Source organism: Lygodium microphyllum, chromosome 30 (assembly GCF_053477565.2).
Source record: "Lygodium microphyllum isolate KBCC chromosome 30, Lygodium_microphyllum_v1.1.10, whole genome shotgun sequence".
Classification (NCBI taxonomy): domain Eukaryota; kingdom Viridiplantae; phylum Streptophyta; class Polypodiopsida; order Schizaeales; family Lygodiaceae; genus Lygodium; species Lygodium microphyllum.
In genome coordinates, this window is record NC_141164.1 from 4791730 (window position 1) to 4810633 (window position 18904).

Consider the following 18904-nt stretch of genomic DNA (forward strand, 5'->3'; position numbering starts at 1 on the left):
GCCAAGAGGCTGGTCTCCCCGGAGCTATCAACTGAAGGGAGTGGAGGAAAGCGGATGCGTCCGCCGAAGCCGGAGGCGAAAGGGTTTGGCCCTGTGATAGCGCGTGTACTAGCATACCATACTCACTTAGTGATCATGGCATGAAGGTGCACACCCCGACTCACAAAACAAAAAAAAACCTTTAGGAACAATATGCCCTGCATAGGATCTTTCCAAAGGTCAAAGCCATGGCTGTCAAACCGTTTGATTTCCATCATCAATTGTCTTGGAAAAAATGGCAATAGATGAACCAAAATGGAGGCAATAATAGCAAAATACAGGGAATAGGAGCAGCAAAATGCAGGCTGGAAATGGGTTTCTTGGAGCTGAAACAGCTGCCCAACACTTTGCAGGAACTACTTGGGTGTACAATCACAAATATAAGCTTTTGGAGTAGTTTATGCCACGGGGACGTATATTTTTAATGCTTAACTTTGGCATTAGTAAGTTGTGCACATGTGAAGTGCAAGTCAATTAAGGCATGGTGAGAGTCCAAAACCTAAGTAATGCATTTGGGGACATTGGTAGGAGTTATAAGTTATTTTGGACATGTACTTGTGGTGACATTTGGGCGAGGCATTAATTAATTTATTAATGTTTGGACTAAGGCCGATTAAAGTTGAAAACAACTTTAAGTTCCAAAGGGCTTTGCACATTAAATGAGGATTGGTTGAGGCCAATTAATGGGTAGGGTCAAGTGGAATAATTAAATTTCACCAATTTATTTTTGAAAATTAATTAAGTAATGCTGAAATTTGCTTTTGGAATGTTGTCACTTTGAGACTAGCCACTCTAACTATTGTGTGCTAAGTCAATTGCGAATCTTCGTGTGAATAAGAGAATAGGCACCCCGGTTTCTCTCATATGCACTCGAAGAGGGATCTTGAGTGCGAATTCTCATGGCCAAGGGTTGAAGAGTCTCTTGCACATATCCAAAATTTTGCCACCCAAAGAGAGGCTTCACATGTGACTCTCCCATCCAACAAGTAGGAGAAGCAAATACCACATGTCCTCTTTGATTTGCTTAGCATCCTAAGTTCTCTAGCACTGCATTGTGGTCATCCACAAGGACACATATGACGGTACACTATTGTTTTGCACTTTAAACCTTCATGTGGCCCTAGCTCGTTCTCTTCAAAATTAATTGTTGTATTATCAGTGGTGAATTTCTAAATAGCTTAAGAAGCACATATCTATCTGCAGAAAATCTTTACTTCTCTTTCGTATTTGCCATCAGGTATGAGTATATCCTGTTTGGATGTTTGATTATTGAATTATGGTAGATATTTTAAACGTTTCTATTTCATGGTGCTGTTGTTTTAAAAATTTGCTTGTCTATTAAATCAAATCAATTAATGTTGGACATTGCAGAAACAGCTAGCTAATCTTTTCAAAAACTTTCAAGTGGTTTGCAGTTTCAATAAGTTTAGCTTGCTAGTTCTTACTATGGTTCTTGTAGATGCGTTATGTACGCTGGCTTTGGTGGGGAAGGCTTGGTGGCATTGTTACATTGTTGCAGTTGGTTGGAGCAGTATATTTGACTGTATTATTTGTCAAGCATACACCTACAGGCTCAAATCCTTGCTATACAGGTTTTTCTTGTCGATCATTTAAGTTGACAGTTCAGGAGGCCATTTCATATAGTTGGTCAAGTTGGTTTTTGTAAAGTAGGCCATAGTGATGCAACATCTGTTATGCCTTTCACATTGTGTCTTGATCTAGACTCCATTATCAGAATAGATTTTATTGGCAGTCATCAGGACATTCAGCCATTGAGTAGGGCAGGGATAGTTCCAAAGTAGCAAGAGAGAGACATCTCATGGTATTAGCAGATGCCTATACTCAAAAGGGGCATGTTAACTAAAGTGGGCTTACCAGCTGAAGCTTTTAGGTGTAGGTTTTTAGGTCTTGAAGGACATGCCAGTTCATTAAGTTTGTTTGAGGTTACTACAATGTGCACTAAAGTATCATGGTGCATGCATCACCTGCTGAGATCTTTGGATTTTGAACTGTTGTCTAGAAAGTTTTCCAGCGCAAAGTATCTTACCCATTCGGTTGTCAAATAGCAAAGAACTAATTTTGGCACTGTTTGTAGGTGGGACGTAGGTAGATTCATTGCACTAAAGAGTAATCTGATGGTTCATTTTGTGTTCAGTTGCATCGTAGAACTAAGTCTATATCTAATGAGTCTCGTTTTTTAGTGTTCTTCATGTACGTACTATGTGACTATTAAGTAGACATGTTGCTTAAAGCACTGTGCCCGCTTGTTGGAAAGCAGCCAGGGACTCTGCTGGATGGCATTGGCGATTGTTTCTATCTCTGGCACTTGCAGCGTGGGTGTTGACAATCATGCAGTGCTGTATGGGATCAGATGTTCTGGCTTGGAGCTCATTGTATGCAAGACACAGTGAGGCATGGAGAACCTATTACCATGAAATGTTTGACTATGGGATCAGAGAAGCACTATGCTGCCTTGGCAGGGCCCAATATATGTATGTGTTCAAGCGTGACGCTTCCATTATATGATAATGTGTTATCCTCACCTAACTTTTATTGGGCTGCTTAACATGGGTTTATGCTTGCAGAAGTGCAGGAGATGACGATGCTGTTGATTCTGTTGCAGCAGTGCTTGGGGATCTTGTTTCATATCAAGGTGCTGGGGCAAGCCAATTGGAGTTTCTTGCAGGTAAATGGCAGTAAGATTTAAAGTTTGCTTTGGGTCTGCAGTGGTCTCTACTGTGTCTGTGTGTGTGAAATGACCCAATGCTGATTAGTAAGGAGCTTTCATCACCATTGAAATTAGATCAATCTGTTTGTCAAAGCTGCTTGCTTAGTGCCTTGTTATCTGCTATGTGCTGCACATCCTTTTTAACTCTGTATGGATAGACTCAGAAAATTAGGAGTCTTTACATGGGTAGCAATAGCCACATGCCAAACAAATACTGGCTTGGAATCCTCTGATTCCAATCACTCTCCTCTGATTGCAATCACTTTTCACCTGAGTTGACTTTGATACCAATTGTGAGACGTTAGGTCCACAACTCAAAAAAATTTAAGGGAACCCAAAAGTGGAAACCATCCTTATATATTATATCATAGCAGTAGTATGGGTGTATAAGCTATGGATCCTGACAACATATCTGCATTGTGCTCCAGCCCCATGTGTGATCCAGCACACTGCTGCATTACATATCTACTAAGTGGTGTCCATGCCCAATCCATGACAGTACCTTGATTACTCATGAACAAGTGATGAACAGCCACAACCTGCCATAAAATACTCTCCTGCTCATGCCTTGGCAACATGCACACAGTCCGCTACACACTTGCTGGTATTGTTGAGGGCAACGGCCATGATCTAAAATATCCTTGGCAAACTAATCACGAAGATCTGATACTTCCACAATGATGGTTGCAACTGCCAGCAGTCGCCTTCATTAACATGCAAATGGGTGTATAAGTTGAAAATGTTAACATCAGATGCGTTGCCTAAGTATAAGGTAAGACTGATTACTAAATGTTTTAAATATGAGAAGGGGATAGACTTTGATGAGATCTTCTCACCAATAATCAAGATGACTACTCTTCGGACAGTGCTTGCTTTGCTTGCCAAGGATGCTAGGGACCATGTCTAGATGGATGCAAAGAAAATTTTCTTGTATGGGAACTTGCACAAGGATATCTACATGCAACAACCAGAGGGGATTGTTATGCAAGGCAAATAATAGCTAGCATATAAGCTTAACAAAAGTTTATATGGACCGACGCAACCTCCAAGGGAGTGGTGCCATAAGTTTGATGCTTTAATGTGCTCTCAGGTATACACAAAGCGAGACATATTATTCTCCCTACATGAAGAAGATTATAGATGCTAGTCTTATGATCTTGATTCTTTACGTGGATGATATAATTATTGTCAGGGAATCTATATTGGATGTGGATGCTTGTTATAAAAAATTACATGAAAGATTTGACATGAAGGATTTGGGAGATGAAGGTCATATTCTTGGCATGAGCATTATGCAAAACAGACACAAGATGATCCTCGATTTGTCTCATAGTAAATATGTCGAAAAAGCACTTGAGCATTTCAATATGGAGAGGGAGAAGGCTAAAAGTGTTCCCTTGCCTCCACATATGAAACTCAGCCAAGAGGACAGCCCTAAGTTAGATGAGTAGAAAGTTAAAATGGCAGAGATACCTTATGCATCCACAATTGGTAGTTTGATGTATGTAGTAGCTATACGTCTAGATATTGATTGTGCAATTGGAGTGGTTAGCAAGTTTGTGGCAAACTCTAGCAAGAAACATTCCAAAGATGTAAAGAGTATTATAAGATACTTGAATGGTGTAAGAGTATGTGCATTTTCTTTGGAAAGGATACATCTATGCTTGGTTATGCAGATATAGATTTTGCAGGGAATGTTGACTCTAGAAAGTCAACAGGATTTGTTTTTACATCTACAGGAGGTGGAGTTTCACGGGTCTCTTGATTGTAGCCATGTTCGACCTTGTTTACCATTGAGGCCAAGTATGTTGCTACCATTGAGGGAGGCATGCAAGGAAGCTATATGGTTTACTCATCTAATGGGAGATTTGGGCACTACAGGAGGAGTACCCATTTTGCCCATTTGGCATAGTAAGAGTGCCATCTATGGAATCTTGTCTTTCATGCAAAGATAAAGTATATTGAGATGAAGTATCACTTCGTCAAGGAAGAGCTTGAGATGGGACAATAGATAGTATCTTCGTTTGTTGTTCTCCTTTAAAGGCACATTGGTCTTTAGGTGGAAGGTCGTTGGGGTTAAGGACAATGGCCTGAGGTTGGTGGGCAGGCACCCTTTGATATGTACATATTGTACATTCATATATAAGTAGATATATTCTCTCTTGTTGAGAAACCCTTCATCCGCAGTTTTGCGTTTTGCATTTTGCGTTTAGGGTTTCACAGTGGACAGCCCCAAAACGGGGCTAGGTTTCCACAGTGGGGCTCCACCCTAGATAGCTAACGCCCTCCCTTCGGGCGCCACCCTAGACAGTCTCTTGCCTATTTATAGGTTGCCTCTGTCACTCATTCTTCATGGTTGATTCATTGAGTCCGTCATCTCTTCTCTCTAGTCTCTCCACCGCCCTAACACCCCTTTAGGAGGACATTGTGGTTCGTGGTTTGTGGCTGTCTTCATCATCTTCCTTGTGCTATGGCACCCTTGTTTCCTTGTATCACATTCACTCCATGATTCAGAACTTCATCATTCCATTCATCAGAGTTTATTTTCTCTTCTCTTCTCTTCTCCATGTTTGCCGAGTTCACTCCGTGTTCTTCCTCGCAAAATCTATTGTCTTGTTGGTACGTCATCTTTTGACATGGTATCGGAGTTGGATTTGCTCAAACAATGGCAAAGATCCTCCACTGCAGTGAATGCAAAGACCGGTGGCGGGTTTGACATCCACTTCTCTTCTTCTTCTAGTGCATCAACATCCTAACTGGTGGCTGCTCCCTCTTGCGTTTGTTGTTTTCCTACCTATGTTCAGGGCTGTTATTGCCGCCTTTATCTCCTCGTTAGCTGGTGGCTCAGTGAGATTGCTGGCGGCTGCTCTCTACTACTAGCGGCTCAGCCAGACTGTTGGCGGTCCTCCCTGTTGGTGGTGGTTATTCTCTGCAACTTGGCGGCTTAGCTAGTCTACTGGCGGCTATTCTCTACAACTTGACAGCTCCACCATATTGCTGTACCCTGCGTTTTTCTATTGGTTGCAACCTCTTACTGTTGGTAGCATCCTCCTCCCACTGGCAGTTCACTTCCAACCCTTGCACTGCCCTCATACCCCTCGAGGCAGACATTGCAGTTCTTGGTTCGCGGCTAACCTCTTCCTTCTTCAGCAAGGCACAGTGATATCCATGGCTTCTTTATCAACAGATGACCAATCTACTGGGTGCTCTTATTGTGGCATCACTGGACACACCATCGATGCTTGCAGACTTTGACCTTTGCTCCCCATCCCCCCGGAGTATATGCATCTCCCACCTAGCACTTCCTGTGCCACCTCTCATTTTTGGGCCACAGAGATCGTTCTGCATCGGCTATTGGAATATTATGCTCAAGGCAATAAGCCGCAACCGATGTGCACCAAGTCCTTTCGAGCACACGGAGGCTCTAAGACCTTACGCTGTTTCCCAGTCTTGGCTCATCTGGAGCCTTCTTCTTCCCTCCCCTCTTTCACTCAGGTTCGAGAGGCCACTTCTGGGTGCTTTTTGGCTTTTTCTTCTGAGTCCCAGATACCTTTTCCGGCACGATCGGTGGCACTTTCTTCGTCATTTGATGCTTCGCAGTCCATGAGCCATGAGTGGTTGGATTTCCTCTCTCTCAGACTAGGATTTAGAGGGGAATTTTCTTACTTCGCCCTTAGAGGGGACTTCTAGTTCTTCTTCGGCTTCACAAGGGGCTCCTACTTCTACTTCTTCAGATTTAGAGAGGGACTCTATGTGCCATGAAGTTCTTCTCACACCACCACCTTTCACTTTCAAGGAGTGGCTCTCCTTTGAGCAGTCATTTCCTCTACTCATACCCAGGATCTAGAGGATCTACCTAAATCAGGGCCCTTAGGTCTTCAGCAGCGACTTGGTGGCTAGGCCTTTGTATTCCTTTCAACATGGAGTCACAGAGCTAGTGGCTTCTCTCCCGAGGTTGAGTTTCAGGCTCTACAGCTCATCCAGTCTGTTGACTATCTTTAAAGGTCTCCTTTCAAGTAGTATTCTTAGCTTCCAGGATGAATCTTCTTCGTTCCTTGGTCAGCATGGAGCCAACTCTCGAGATCAAGTATGGGCATATTCTTATGGTTCTTGGTACCACACAAAGTTCGACATTCCTCCTTTGCATTGCATGTTTTCATTCTTTGTACTAGGTGTCATGAGGATATGTATTTTTGAAACCTCGCTTAATATGTGGATTAATTTTTAATCACACGATTAAGTAAATGTTGCACATGTGAGGTGCAATTGGGGTTAGAGTAAATTTACGAGCCCGGGACTTGAGAAAATCACGAGATGTCAAAGGCAAAAGTTGCTATAAGTTATGCTGCATAGGTACTTGGTGGTATCTGGTGTCAATTGTTGGCCTAGGTCATTCATTTGGCCAAAAGTGACAATTGGTGATACTAGAGAAGTGGCGTTTAATGGTACCTAACGCTAATTTGATGGTCAAAGATGGTGTAAAGACACTCGGGAGTGGAAGATACCTAGCGAATTTAATTATTGGCTGGTTAGATTATTTTTTAGGCACCGAAATAATTATTAGATTAATTTTTATTATTTAAAGATTGAAAATTAATATTTAATTATGGATAATGCTGGAAAAATCATTTAGGAAGGTTGCCACTTGTAAAAAATGCCCATGCAAGATTGGAAAAGGTCTTTAGAGGTTGGAGAGAGGCATTTTTAGTGTATTCAGCTTGCAAGAGAGAGGGAGGAGATGCTGTTGGTTTGATTTGCAGCCATTGGAGGACCTTCTGAGGCAGCCAAGGATTGGAGAAGACCAATCAATAGCAGGTGACAACATCTATAGGCTGTTGAGACAGGGCAGCAGTAGTAAATGACTGATTTTCTTCAGTTCTGTGCATCTACAAGCTGTTGTGGCAGGGAAGCAACTGCATTTGACTGATTTTTAGTCATTCTTCGCGACAAAACTCTGAATTTTCTCTCTCATCTCCATGTCATTTCACATCGTTGCTCCAAAGATCTCAGTATTTAGACCCTTGGAGATTGAGAAATTGCAAATTTCTCTGATGTAAACCCTAATTTACAATAGAAATTAGGGTTTAGTAGTAGCCTCTAGCAGCGTGCCAAAAAAATGGAAGCTCCAAGACTTGGGATTTTTCAGGGCTGAAGGTAAATTACAGCTAAATTCAGGTGGAGGACTCAGGTGGAGGACTAGCCAACCATTGAATTTGGGGCATTTCCATCGTCTGTGAAGTGGGTGAAGGGCAATTAAGTGCTGGAATCAAGAGGCAAATCAGATTGAAGACTTGCTAGTCACTTTGGACAGTAAGGGGAGTTTGGATTTTGAAGGGGATTAGGAGAATCCCATTGTAAATCAACTTTTGCTTCAATAAAGCTAAAGAAATATTGAAAGGAGCGCCAATTTTGGGACCAAACGGGTGTACATTGTCCAAGATCAGTAGGTAAATTTGTATTTTCAGATTTGCATTAATTGTTTGCTGTTGTAATTAAGTTGTAATTAGGGATTTACCACCCATCCACGGAAGGAAGGCTGGTTACATGGTTCCATTGCCGGGATACCATCAAATCCTTTGAATTGGTGGGCCCGGGGTACTTGATTGCAACTTGGGACTATTGCATTTTTATTGAAATACTTCTCAACAATGAGTTACAAGCAGCATGTCTTCACATGGTGATACGGGATTAAGTGGAGAGGATACATCACTCCTTGGTCAATAATGTGGTGAAGGGAGAAATGCAATGATTGATGTTGGGCATGGTTCTCAGCATGGACAACATGCTGAAAATGTGGGAAAGGACCCAAATGTTGGCACTTCAATGCATGAAGAGGCTGATGACCAGCAAGGGGCTGAAGAATTTGATGATAGCTTCAAGGATCGAATGCATACAATGACAAATCTTTTTGTTGAATTGGCAAAGGGTCCCTAGTTCACTCGATTCTTGAATGCCCCAAAGAAGGACAGCAAAGGCAAAGAGAAGAAGACACTTTCTAGAGCTTTGGGACAGCCACAAGAACAGAAGGAAATGCAAATACAGCCAATGCACCCTTTTTGCAGCAGCCCATTTATGATAACTTGATTCCCATAGGTCCGCTGAAGGACTATGATGAAGGTGGCAAAAGCGTGAAGTTTGAGCCTTTCAATGGTGCACAAGATAGGCTGAAAGCACTTGTTTTTATTCAGCAGTTTGATGCAACCTTCTTCTGGAGGCAACTTCATAGAGGCATCTAAGATACGCAAGGAAGCCACATTTTTGAAGGGAAATGTATTGCAATGGTGGTCTACACTTTTTATTCAAGGGAAGTCACCTACCACTTGGGTCCAGTTCAAGCAAATGTTTGCTTTAAGTTGGTTGACAAGTACCTTTGAAGTAGACATTATGACAGCTTGGAATCAGTTGAATTCCAAAGATCACAAGAAATTAGATCAGTATAATAAGAAGTTTTGGGATGCATTGGTGCCAGTTACTTCTCATCGGATAGTACCCCTCCATGAGTAGGTGGACAAGTATATTTGTGGTTTGTCAAAGGGTATTCGGGATTTTTGCATTAAGTCCATTGTTTCTAGCATGTCTCAGCTTATAGAAACTGCTACTACAGCTGACATATTGCTGTGTGGAAAGGATGCAAGATTCCACAATGATGATGCCAAGTCACATGTCAAAGAGTCAAAGACTGAGAAAAATGGTAAATCTGAAAATGAAGCTGAAAATCAGGGCAGATCTGAAAAATAGGGCTGGAAAGAGGAATAAATTGCAGAGAAAGAGTGGGAAAAGTGATGCATTGTCACGTAAACCTCAGTTGTCGACTGTCAATATGGTTTATCACACTGAGTTGGATGCCATGAAAGAGCAATATGTTGCTGATTCGAACTTTGCTAATGTTTATGATCAACTTTGCAATGGCCAAAGGCATGGACACTTTGTGTAAAAGATGGATTTCTAATGATGCATGGACGACCATGTGTCACAAAGTAGTTAAGGCCTAGAGTTATCACTGAAAGTCATGCTCCTCCGTATGCAAGACATAGAGGTATTGATGCCACGGTCAAGGCAGTGGAGCATTTCTTTCATTGGCCAGCTTTGAGGTATGATGTAGAATAGTTTGTTAAGACATGCATCGTATGCTAGAAGGTAAAGCATGATAGGCAAAAGATGCTGGGTTTGTTGTAGCCCTTGTCTATTTGAGATAGGCCTTGGCAAAGCATTGCAATGGACTTTATTTTTGAGCTTCCTAAGATACTTATAGGGAATGATGGGATATGGACTATCATTTGCAGGTTTAGCAAACAAGCTCATTTCATGCCGGTGAGGAAGAAAATTAAGGTTGATCATATGGCATGATTGTTTTTGTAGCACATCTTTAATATCATGGTATGCTAGTGTCGATCATTAGTGATTGAGACCCTCGGATGACCAGTTTATTTTGGAAGGGCTTGTTTGAGAATATGGGTACCACATTGAAAGTCTCATCATCCTTCCATCCGCAGACAGATGGTTAGTCTGAGGAAGCAAATTCCATAGTGTTAGATCTTTTGAGGTGCTATGTTTCAGATCACAAGACATAGTGGTAGCAATATTTGTCCTTGGTTAAGTTTGCTTACAACAACACAGTGCATAGTTCTACGGGCAAAGCTGCATTTGAGGTGGTAGAGGGTGGTAAGAAAGTACCCCCTATTTTGCACACAAAAGATAAGATCTTTGAGTTTGATGTCTATGTGTTAAGCATGGATGCAACTTATCAGAAGGTTAAGTGTGCACTTTAGAGATCGCAAGAAAAGCAAAAGAGGGCAGCTGATCTCCATAGAGGTGCTTTGCAATTTGTAGAGGGTGATTATATATTTTTGAAAAGGCAAGGCTGAAAAAGATGAAGGGCAAGGAGCGATTGTATCCAAAGCTGTCTATGAGATACTATGGCCCATTTCAAGTGTTGGAGAGGACCAGTGATGCATGCTATAGGCTAAAAATGCCTCTACACTGGCACATACACAATGCCTTTCATGTGAGCTTGCTTAGACCTTTTCATGGAGATGTGCTAGAGGATTTCTCTGCTGAATTTCAGCCGGAGGTTGAATAGCTCAATGAAATATTGGTACTAGAGCAGATTTTGGCACACAAAGAGAGAAAAATCAGAGGTAAAGGTTCCAGAAGGTACTTGGTGAAGTTTCAAAATTATTTACCAATGGATGGAGGAGAATGACTTAGCAGACCATCCTCAGTTGTTGCAGCTTTACCTTGATGCTTTCTAGTTCGAGCTCAATCAGAATCAGCAGAGTAGAGGTCCAGAGTATTACTTGATGCTTGCGAGGGAGCTAGCATCTCCGCTCATCTAGTTATGGACAGCTCCCGTATGTAGTGGATGTTGGATGTATTCAACATGCATTCAAGGTACTGCACTGACAGTATGTTTGCCATGAGATCACTACTTACTTAGTGTACTAGTCACTATGAGATGTATGTAGATGAGTATGAGTTTCACCCGGGCACTGGAGCTATACTTTTGCATCAACTTATGATCAATTTGGCATGAATTTTACCTCAATTTTGAGACAAAAATTCAGATCAGTTTCAGCTTAGTTTTGATCAGCTTGAGAACCGTTTATGGTTACTTTTTAGATTAGTTTTGCATCAGTTTTTGCATTGATTACTGGTCTATTTTTGCAATGACTTTGTGATCAATTTGGAGTCACATTTGCAGCAGCTTGTGATCAGTTCTCAGATCAGCAAGTGATCAGATTATGCTCGGTTTTCAATGGTTTACATGTAGTTCCATGGACAACAACATATGTTATGATGCCATTGATGTTTTAGCCATGGTTTATGCTTGGTTTTCGCTATATTATGGTTTGGTTTTGCCAGATGAGTTGAGCTCATGAGAAATAGACATGTCACATGATAATCTGGCAATGTTTTTGAGATTCTTTGTGAGTCTTATGTTATGCTATGTTGTCTGGTCATTTTCAGCATATGTTGGGCATAAGAAATGGTTGAACAATAGTGCGCAATGTTGTGTTGACTATGATGCCCTATGGAAATTCCAGTGTAGTACTTTGCTTTTGATGCATTTGGCAGTGCAATCGAGGATGATTGCAAGGATTTCAAGGGGGAGGGTTGCCATGAGGACATGTATTTTTGAAGCCTCACTTAACATGTGGATTAATTTTTAATCACATGATTAAGTAAATGTTACAAATGTGAGGTGCAATTGGGGTTAGAGTAAATTTACGAGTCTAGGACCCGAGAAAATCACAGGATATCAAAGGTAAAAGTTACTATAAGTTATGCTGCACAGGTACTTGGTGGTATCTGGTGCCAATTGTTGGCCTAGGTTATTCATTTGGCCATAAGTATCAGTTGGTGACACTAGAAAAGTGGCGTTTAATGGTACCTAATGCCAATCTGATGGTTAAAGATAACGTAGAGACACTCGGCAGTTATTGGTCAGTCAGATTATTTTTTAGGGCACCAAAATAATTATTAGATTAATTTTCAGTATTTAAAGACTGAAAATTAATATTTAATTATGAATAATGTTGGAAAAACCATTTGAGAAGGTTACCACTTGTCAAAAATGCCCATGCAAGATTGAAAAAGGTCTTTAGAGGTTGGAGAGGCATTTTTAGTGTATTCAGCCTGCAAAATAGAGGGAGGAGATGTTGCTGGTCTGATTTGCAGCCATTGGAGGACCTTCTGAGGCAGCCAGGGATTGGAGAAGACCAATCAACAGTAGGTGACAGCATCTACACGCTGTTGAGACAGGGCAGTAGCAGTAAATGACTGATTTTCTTTAATTCTTTGCATTTACAAGATATTGTGGTAGGGGACTAGCTACATTTGACTGATTTTCAATCATTCTTCGCGACAAAACTCTGAATTTTCTCTCTCATCTCCATGCCATTTCACATCCTTGCTTCGAAGATCTCAGCATTTGGACCCTCGGAGGCTGAGAAATTGCAAATTTCTTTAATGTAAACCCTAATTTACAGCAAAAATCAAGGTTTAGCAGAAGCCTTGGGAAGTGTGCCAGAAATTGGAGTCTCCAAGACTTGGATTTTTCAGGGCTGAAGGTGAATTACAGCTAAATTCAGGTGGAGGATTAGCCAACCATTGAATTTGGGGCATTTCCGTCGTCTATGAAGTGGATGATGTCCAATTAAGTGCCGGAATCAAGGGGCAAATCATATTGAAGACTTGCTGGTCACTTTGGACAGTAAAGGGAGTTTGGATTTTGAAGGGGATCGGGAGAATCCCAATGTAAATAAACGTTTTCTTCAATCTAGCTAAAGAAATATTGAAAGGAGTGCCAATTTTGGGGCCAAACGGGTATGCATTGTTCAAGATCAGTAGGTAAATATGTGTTTTCAGATTTGCATTAATTGTTTGCTGCTGTTCTAATTAGGGATTTACCACCCATCCATGGAAGGAAGGCTGGTTACACTAGGGCGCTTGGGCAAGTGAACATTTTCCCCACGAGGGACACTGTCCAAGTGGCACATGCTGCGTGAGCATTCTTTAGCATGTAGCATTTCATCTGCACCTCACTCTTATCTTGTTCGTCTTTTTGGGCCTGAGAGGGGGTGTTAAGAAACCCTTCACCGGCAATTTTGCGTTCTGTGTTTTGTGTTTTGAGTTTAGAGTTTCACAGTGGACAGCCTCAAAAAGGGGCTGCGTTCCCATAGTGGGGTGCCATCCTAGATAGCTGACGCCCTCCCTTTGGGCTCCACCCTAGACAGTCTCTTGCCTATTTATAGGCTACCTTTGTCACTCGTTCTTCACGGCTGATTTATTAAGTCCGTCACGTCTTCTCTCTAGCCTCTCCACCGCCCTCACACCCCTTTAGGAGGACATTGTGGTTCGTGGTTCGTGGTTCGTGGCTGTCTTCATCATCTTCCTTGTGCTACGGCACCCTTGTTTCCTTGTATCACATTCACTTTATGATTCAGAACTTCATCATTCCATTCATCAGAGTTTCTTCTCTCTTCTCTTGTCTTCTACGTGTTTGCCGAGTTCACTCCGTGTTCCTCCCTGCAAACCCTACTATCTTGCTGGTACGTCATCTTTTGACATCTCTCTTTCTCTCTCTCTCTCTCTCTCTCATGCTTGTGGCTCTTTATCCTATTATTTTGGTCATCAAGCAATGTTTGCTTCTAGTCTATTCTCATGTGGGGGAAATACTACGATGGCTTGGTCGAAGGCAAGAATCCATGGTCATAATGTACTTTTTCGTGGGGCTGTTCATGATAGACAGAGAGATCAAACTCTTTCTAATTTTTGCGATTAGAGTTTGAAGTTTGAGTATGGTTGACATCGACTTGGTGCTTCTTTTTTAGATGTCTTTTGGATTGGGAGTCATGACCTAGAGCTAGACTTGTGAAGTATTTTTGGTGGTGTATTTATTTGGGTACTTTGAGTGTCTTCTTTGAGCATCACTTGTCATTGTTGGATGTATGATGATGTTATACATTTCTGGCAGACCTTTTGCTGTGGTATGGGACATGGTGAGGGGTCTTAGAGGTTTGCATGTCTACGATTGTTGTAGATTTTAGTGCACCGATCATTGATGATCCGAGAGAGGGTGTTCCTGGTGTACATTTCATTGGTTTTAGGCTCTCTATGAGGCTGAGGGCTAGTCCATTTGTCTGGAGTATCGTCCTATAACCTATATGCTCTAGTCTTCCATTCTTGTTGGATCAGATCACATCCACTTGGAGAGAGGGAGATTGGAGGTATTGCTGGGTGGATTCCATTGCCCGTTCATTCATTGTTTAAGTTCTTGTTTTCTCTTTTTCACTGTTCATTGTACTTGGTGTTCAGCAGTTATGCCTCTTCTGATTCCATTGCTCATTCTCACATCTTCACCATGGCTTCTTTCTCCCAACCCCATTAGACTGCCCTGAGAAGCATTGTATATATTTGGTTTGATTGGCATATAGCTCTAGCTAGATTGTTGAGGATTTGTACTTCATATTTTCTTTTGAGTAATATAATCAGCCACAACTTTTTTGGCAACGAATAAGTGGCTGCCTGGTCCTCCTAAGATGGACACATATGAGATGATAAATTGTCCTCTTGTAGCTTGCACCCGCACCATGCAATCTTCTGATTGTTTTTAGCCTAATGCCATTGGTACAAAATGTTCTTTTGAAGAAATACTTAACTTTACAAAAGCTCTATATGCTGTTATCTTAGCAATCACACTTTTAGTGTGATTAAGTTTTGACTGTCTACTCCATGCAGGTCTTGCACTTTTACAGCTTCAGCAGCCGCACCAGTTGCCTGTGGATCAGCTTCCCCCTGCACCAGAAGCTTTAATACAAGAAGCAGCTCTTCTCCATCCTTATGCTGTAGCTGCATACACAGTATGCTACCATCTGAAGAGTTACTGCTATATTAGAAGAATTTTTGTGTCAACTTGAAATCTGCAGTGATCAACACTGGCTGTGGTGTTGAACAAAATGTTGTATAGAGTTTTTAGTTGAAGGTGTAAGACAGAAAGATAACAAGAAGATATACTTCATGATAAATATTGTAGATCTCATGCACCTTATTTATTTGGTAGGGCCCGCTACTTGATGTGGGGCGGAATCCCTTACTTTTCCCCTGTGTGTGGGTTCGCCGGCAAGGAGTCTTTGCTCCTTGGAACAGGAACAGGTCAAGCTTCAAAACTATAGCAAAGCTTGTTTTGTTGTCAGGGATATGAGGCCTGTGCCTAATGTAAGTCAATGTTGTAGGTTCCCAAAGTTGTCGGGGGTATGAGGTCTGTGCCTAATGTAAGTCAATGTTGTAGGTTGCCAAAGTTGGAGGGTGACAACTGGTGTAGGGGTCATGCTACTGCATTTTTGACGCATGTTAAATTGCCTCCAGAAGCCCTTCGTAGAGGGCGTGTTTATCAGGTATAATCATTCATCGGATACTGATTTGAAACTCATGGTTAAGCATGCTTTAGATTATTTTCAATTTCATTATGCTAACTTCCCTCTGCTGTTTGTATCTATGTCAGTGTGGATGTTCTTGTATTCATTTGATTGCACATTCTTTCCATTCACCATCTTAACAAGTAGTCCTCTGACAACTTATTGTGACTGATGCAGGCCAAACGGGAGTGTGCATATTTTGTGACAGTTGTGCATCAACTTCAGTGTGTGGTAGTAGCAGTCCGTGGGACTGAAACTCCAGAGGATCTGCTGACTGATGGGCTTGGTAGAGAGTGCATTCTTACAGAAAATGACCTACAGGGGCTGCTACAGTAAGTGGCTGACAATGTGATGTGACATCTCTCTAATCGCTCATTTCTCATCATTGTGCAAAAGGCTTCTTGATATTTGGACCACAAAAGAAATTTCTCTCTCTTGAGACTTTCTATTTGCCATCAGGTTCTTTTCATCCTAGCAGTGCTTGTTGGTCACATCTCAAGACACAAAAAGTGCTGCTAAAATTGTTGGTTTTCGGTTGTGGTGGCATTTTGTAATTAAATGAGTAGTAATTGACCTCCTTTCAGTTGTATTGGTTTTGTAGCTCAGCCTTATCCCTCACGCTACCTAGCCAGAAAGAAGATAGAGTGTGAACTCTGTATTCAGCTTGCAACTTGGTCTATATTTATGGGAAACAGGGAAATGGGAAGAGAATGGGAACCAGAACGGTAAGGGTAATAGAAACAGCAAAACCTTGGAGTATGGGAGTTTTCCAGAGACTATAGGGATGAGAAAGACAAAATGGAATATATGAACAGAAATGGAAAAGAAAAAATGAGTTTTGGGGTGTTTCCAATAACGATGACATGATTGGCATACGGCTGCTTCATCTGTAAATGCTGAGCCACTATCTATAAGCTAAGCCACAACTTCCTAGAGTAGAATGCATGTACACCATGTGTCTAAAGCAAAAGCCTGAACATACAACACTATGTCATGATTCTGCAAGTGCTGCATAACTGTAAGCTCACAAGCAATGGAACAAGGAGGAATTTGCAAGCTAAGCTGAGTACGGTTGTTCCATTGTGTGTGAAGGAGACACCAAAACTAACCCATAAGGAGCCCACTTGAGAGGGACTTAATGTTGGTTTCTTCAAAAAGTAGACATGCCAACTGGACTCTTAGGATGTTAACAACACTAGTTTTGATGCCATAGTTACAACTCTAACACACTTGAGCAACATCAAACTTGGGCAAATGAAGAGGAAAGAGAGCGAGTAAGCTGTCATCATAGATGGAATATATGGCTGATTGCAAGTTCTCATCAATGAATTGCCAATGATCTAGGAGTAGGGGGGGTCCATCGTTTTTGCATATGTTATGCCATGGGACCCTCGTTTTGATCTTGCAAAGTAGTTCATGAAATTTTGGGAAGGTGGGTCTCTCTCATTCCTTCTCCACAAATTGACTAAACAAGAAAATCAACTTAAAGAGGCAAGTCCAATATAGGTACAAGCTCACTATGATCATAGGAAGTGACTCCAATGTAGGAGACTCTTCTATTTAGCCTATGTTGTATCCATCCCCAATTGTTAATGCTTTGCATCACAACGAGCAAGTGGCTACTAGTAAGCATATTCAACAACAAAATTGGATGATGCCACTATGATTGATATGGATTGGATTGAAATCGTGCAGCCTTCTTGTTCACATAGAAACAATGGTTATATAGATTTTGTGTCACAAGGATGTGTAGTTTTGATGCTTAGCTTTGGTGTTATGAAGTTGTGCACATGGGAAGTGCAAGTCAGTTAAGGCATGGTGGCGGCCTAGCCCTAGTGAATAGTGGGTGACATTGACAAAAGTTGTACAAAGTTATGCTGGACAGGTACTTGTGGCTACTAGTTTTTGTATAATCAAGGGGCAAATTGTGCCGAAGTAGTGTTGGTCATTTATTATAGCCATTGTATTGAAGATTGAAGGAGATCAGCTCAATCTTAGTGTAATTCAACTTATAGTAGTACAAGATAAAGAAATACCACAAGGGGTGCCAGTTGTTGGGGCCAATTGGGTGTGGGCTATCTAAGATTAAGTAGTAAAGTGTGTATTTCTAGATATGTGTATCTAATGCTTGTTGTAATTTAAGGTATATTAAGTTATCAACACCCTTGCTAGGAAGAAAGGTTGGCTTCATGGTTCCATTGTTGGGATACATCAACTCCCTTGAGTAGGTGGGCTTAAGGCATGTGTGCAAGTTAGAGAAGTTGCATTCTTGTTGAAATTGTGATTAGTTGAGTGCATTATAACAAGCATGTCTTCATACATTGAGATGGGATCAAGCAGTGATGATGCCTTCCAATCCAAAAATGCACTTTATGAAGGGGAAAATGCAGTGCTTGATAGGTAGCAAGCTGAAAATTGGGTGTTGAGCAAGAAGCATGTCACTCTAGGCCACTAGATGTTGATGACAAGCAAGGAGATGAAGAATACGATGACTAGTTTAAGGCTCGATTGAGGGTAACAATATACATCTTTGCCTAGTTAGCCAAGCATGAGATTTTTGAACTCTGTGAAGAATGACAACAAGGACAAGAAGAAGATGCAATCATCCAAAACTTTGGGACAGCTTGAAGCTCTGAAAGAGTAGCCATTGGAGCCTCAAGATGCACCAAAAGTTGGGGATGAGCAAAAGCAACTAGTGCCAGTGGGCAAGACACGCAAATGCAAGGCCATCTTGGTACTGCCAATCTGATGGATTTTTTATGGCAAGGCATGCATGCAAATATGGGGCACTCAGGGTGCTTTGGTGGTGGGAGGATATTCCATGCTATGGCTGGTCTAGGGTCACATATGGGCATGGGTATATATGGTACAAATCCTTATGATATGCAACAACCAATACATGGGATGCAAGGCCCAATGTATTTGGGTATGCTAAGCAAGAAAGCATCTATTTTTGCATACCAAGCTCTAGGAGCTTGTTTCAAACCATATAAAGCATTTTTCAGCTTGCAAACCAAGTGTTTTGAGCCTTCAAATGCAAAACCAATGGGTTGTTGTACATATACTTCCTCATGAAGTTCCCCATGTAAAAATGCAGTTTTAATATCCAACTGATGCACAGTCCATCCATAATGAGCAGCCAAAGCAACCATAGACCTGATAGTCATCATGCGGGAATTAGGAGCGAATGTCTCCTCATAGTCAATGCCTTTCTTATGTG

The 18904-nt window shown here is 41.5% G+C and overlaps 1 protein-coding gene across 4 annotated transcripts in view; it reads left to right on the forward strand.

The window, feature by feature from the left end:
* The window catches only part of LOC148009506 (lipase class 3 family protein), a 125003-nt gene that overhangs the window by 53286 nt on the left and 52813 nt on the right, over window positions 1-18904 (forward strand). For 3 of the 4 annotated variants that reach the window (XM_087672369.1, XM_087672370.1, XM_087672371.1), the window contains exons 2-8: window positions 1499-1631; window positions 2318-2531; window positions 2625-2725; window positions 15008-15129; window positions 15330-15421; window positions 15558-15663; window positions 15862-16016. In XM_087672369.1, the coding sequence (XP_087528495.1) occupies window positions 1499-1631; window positions 2318-2531; window positions 2625-2725; window positions 15008-15129; window positions 15330-15421; window positions 15558-15663; window positions 15862-16016 (923 nt within the window). The remainder of the gene's footprint in view (window positions 1-1498; window positions 1632-2317; window positions 2532-2624; window positions 2726-15007; window positions 15130-15329; window positions 15422-15557; window positions 15664-15861; window positions 16017-18904) is intronic. The other variant, XM_087672372.1, reaches the window with a different exon arrangement.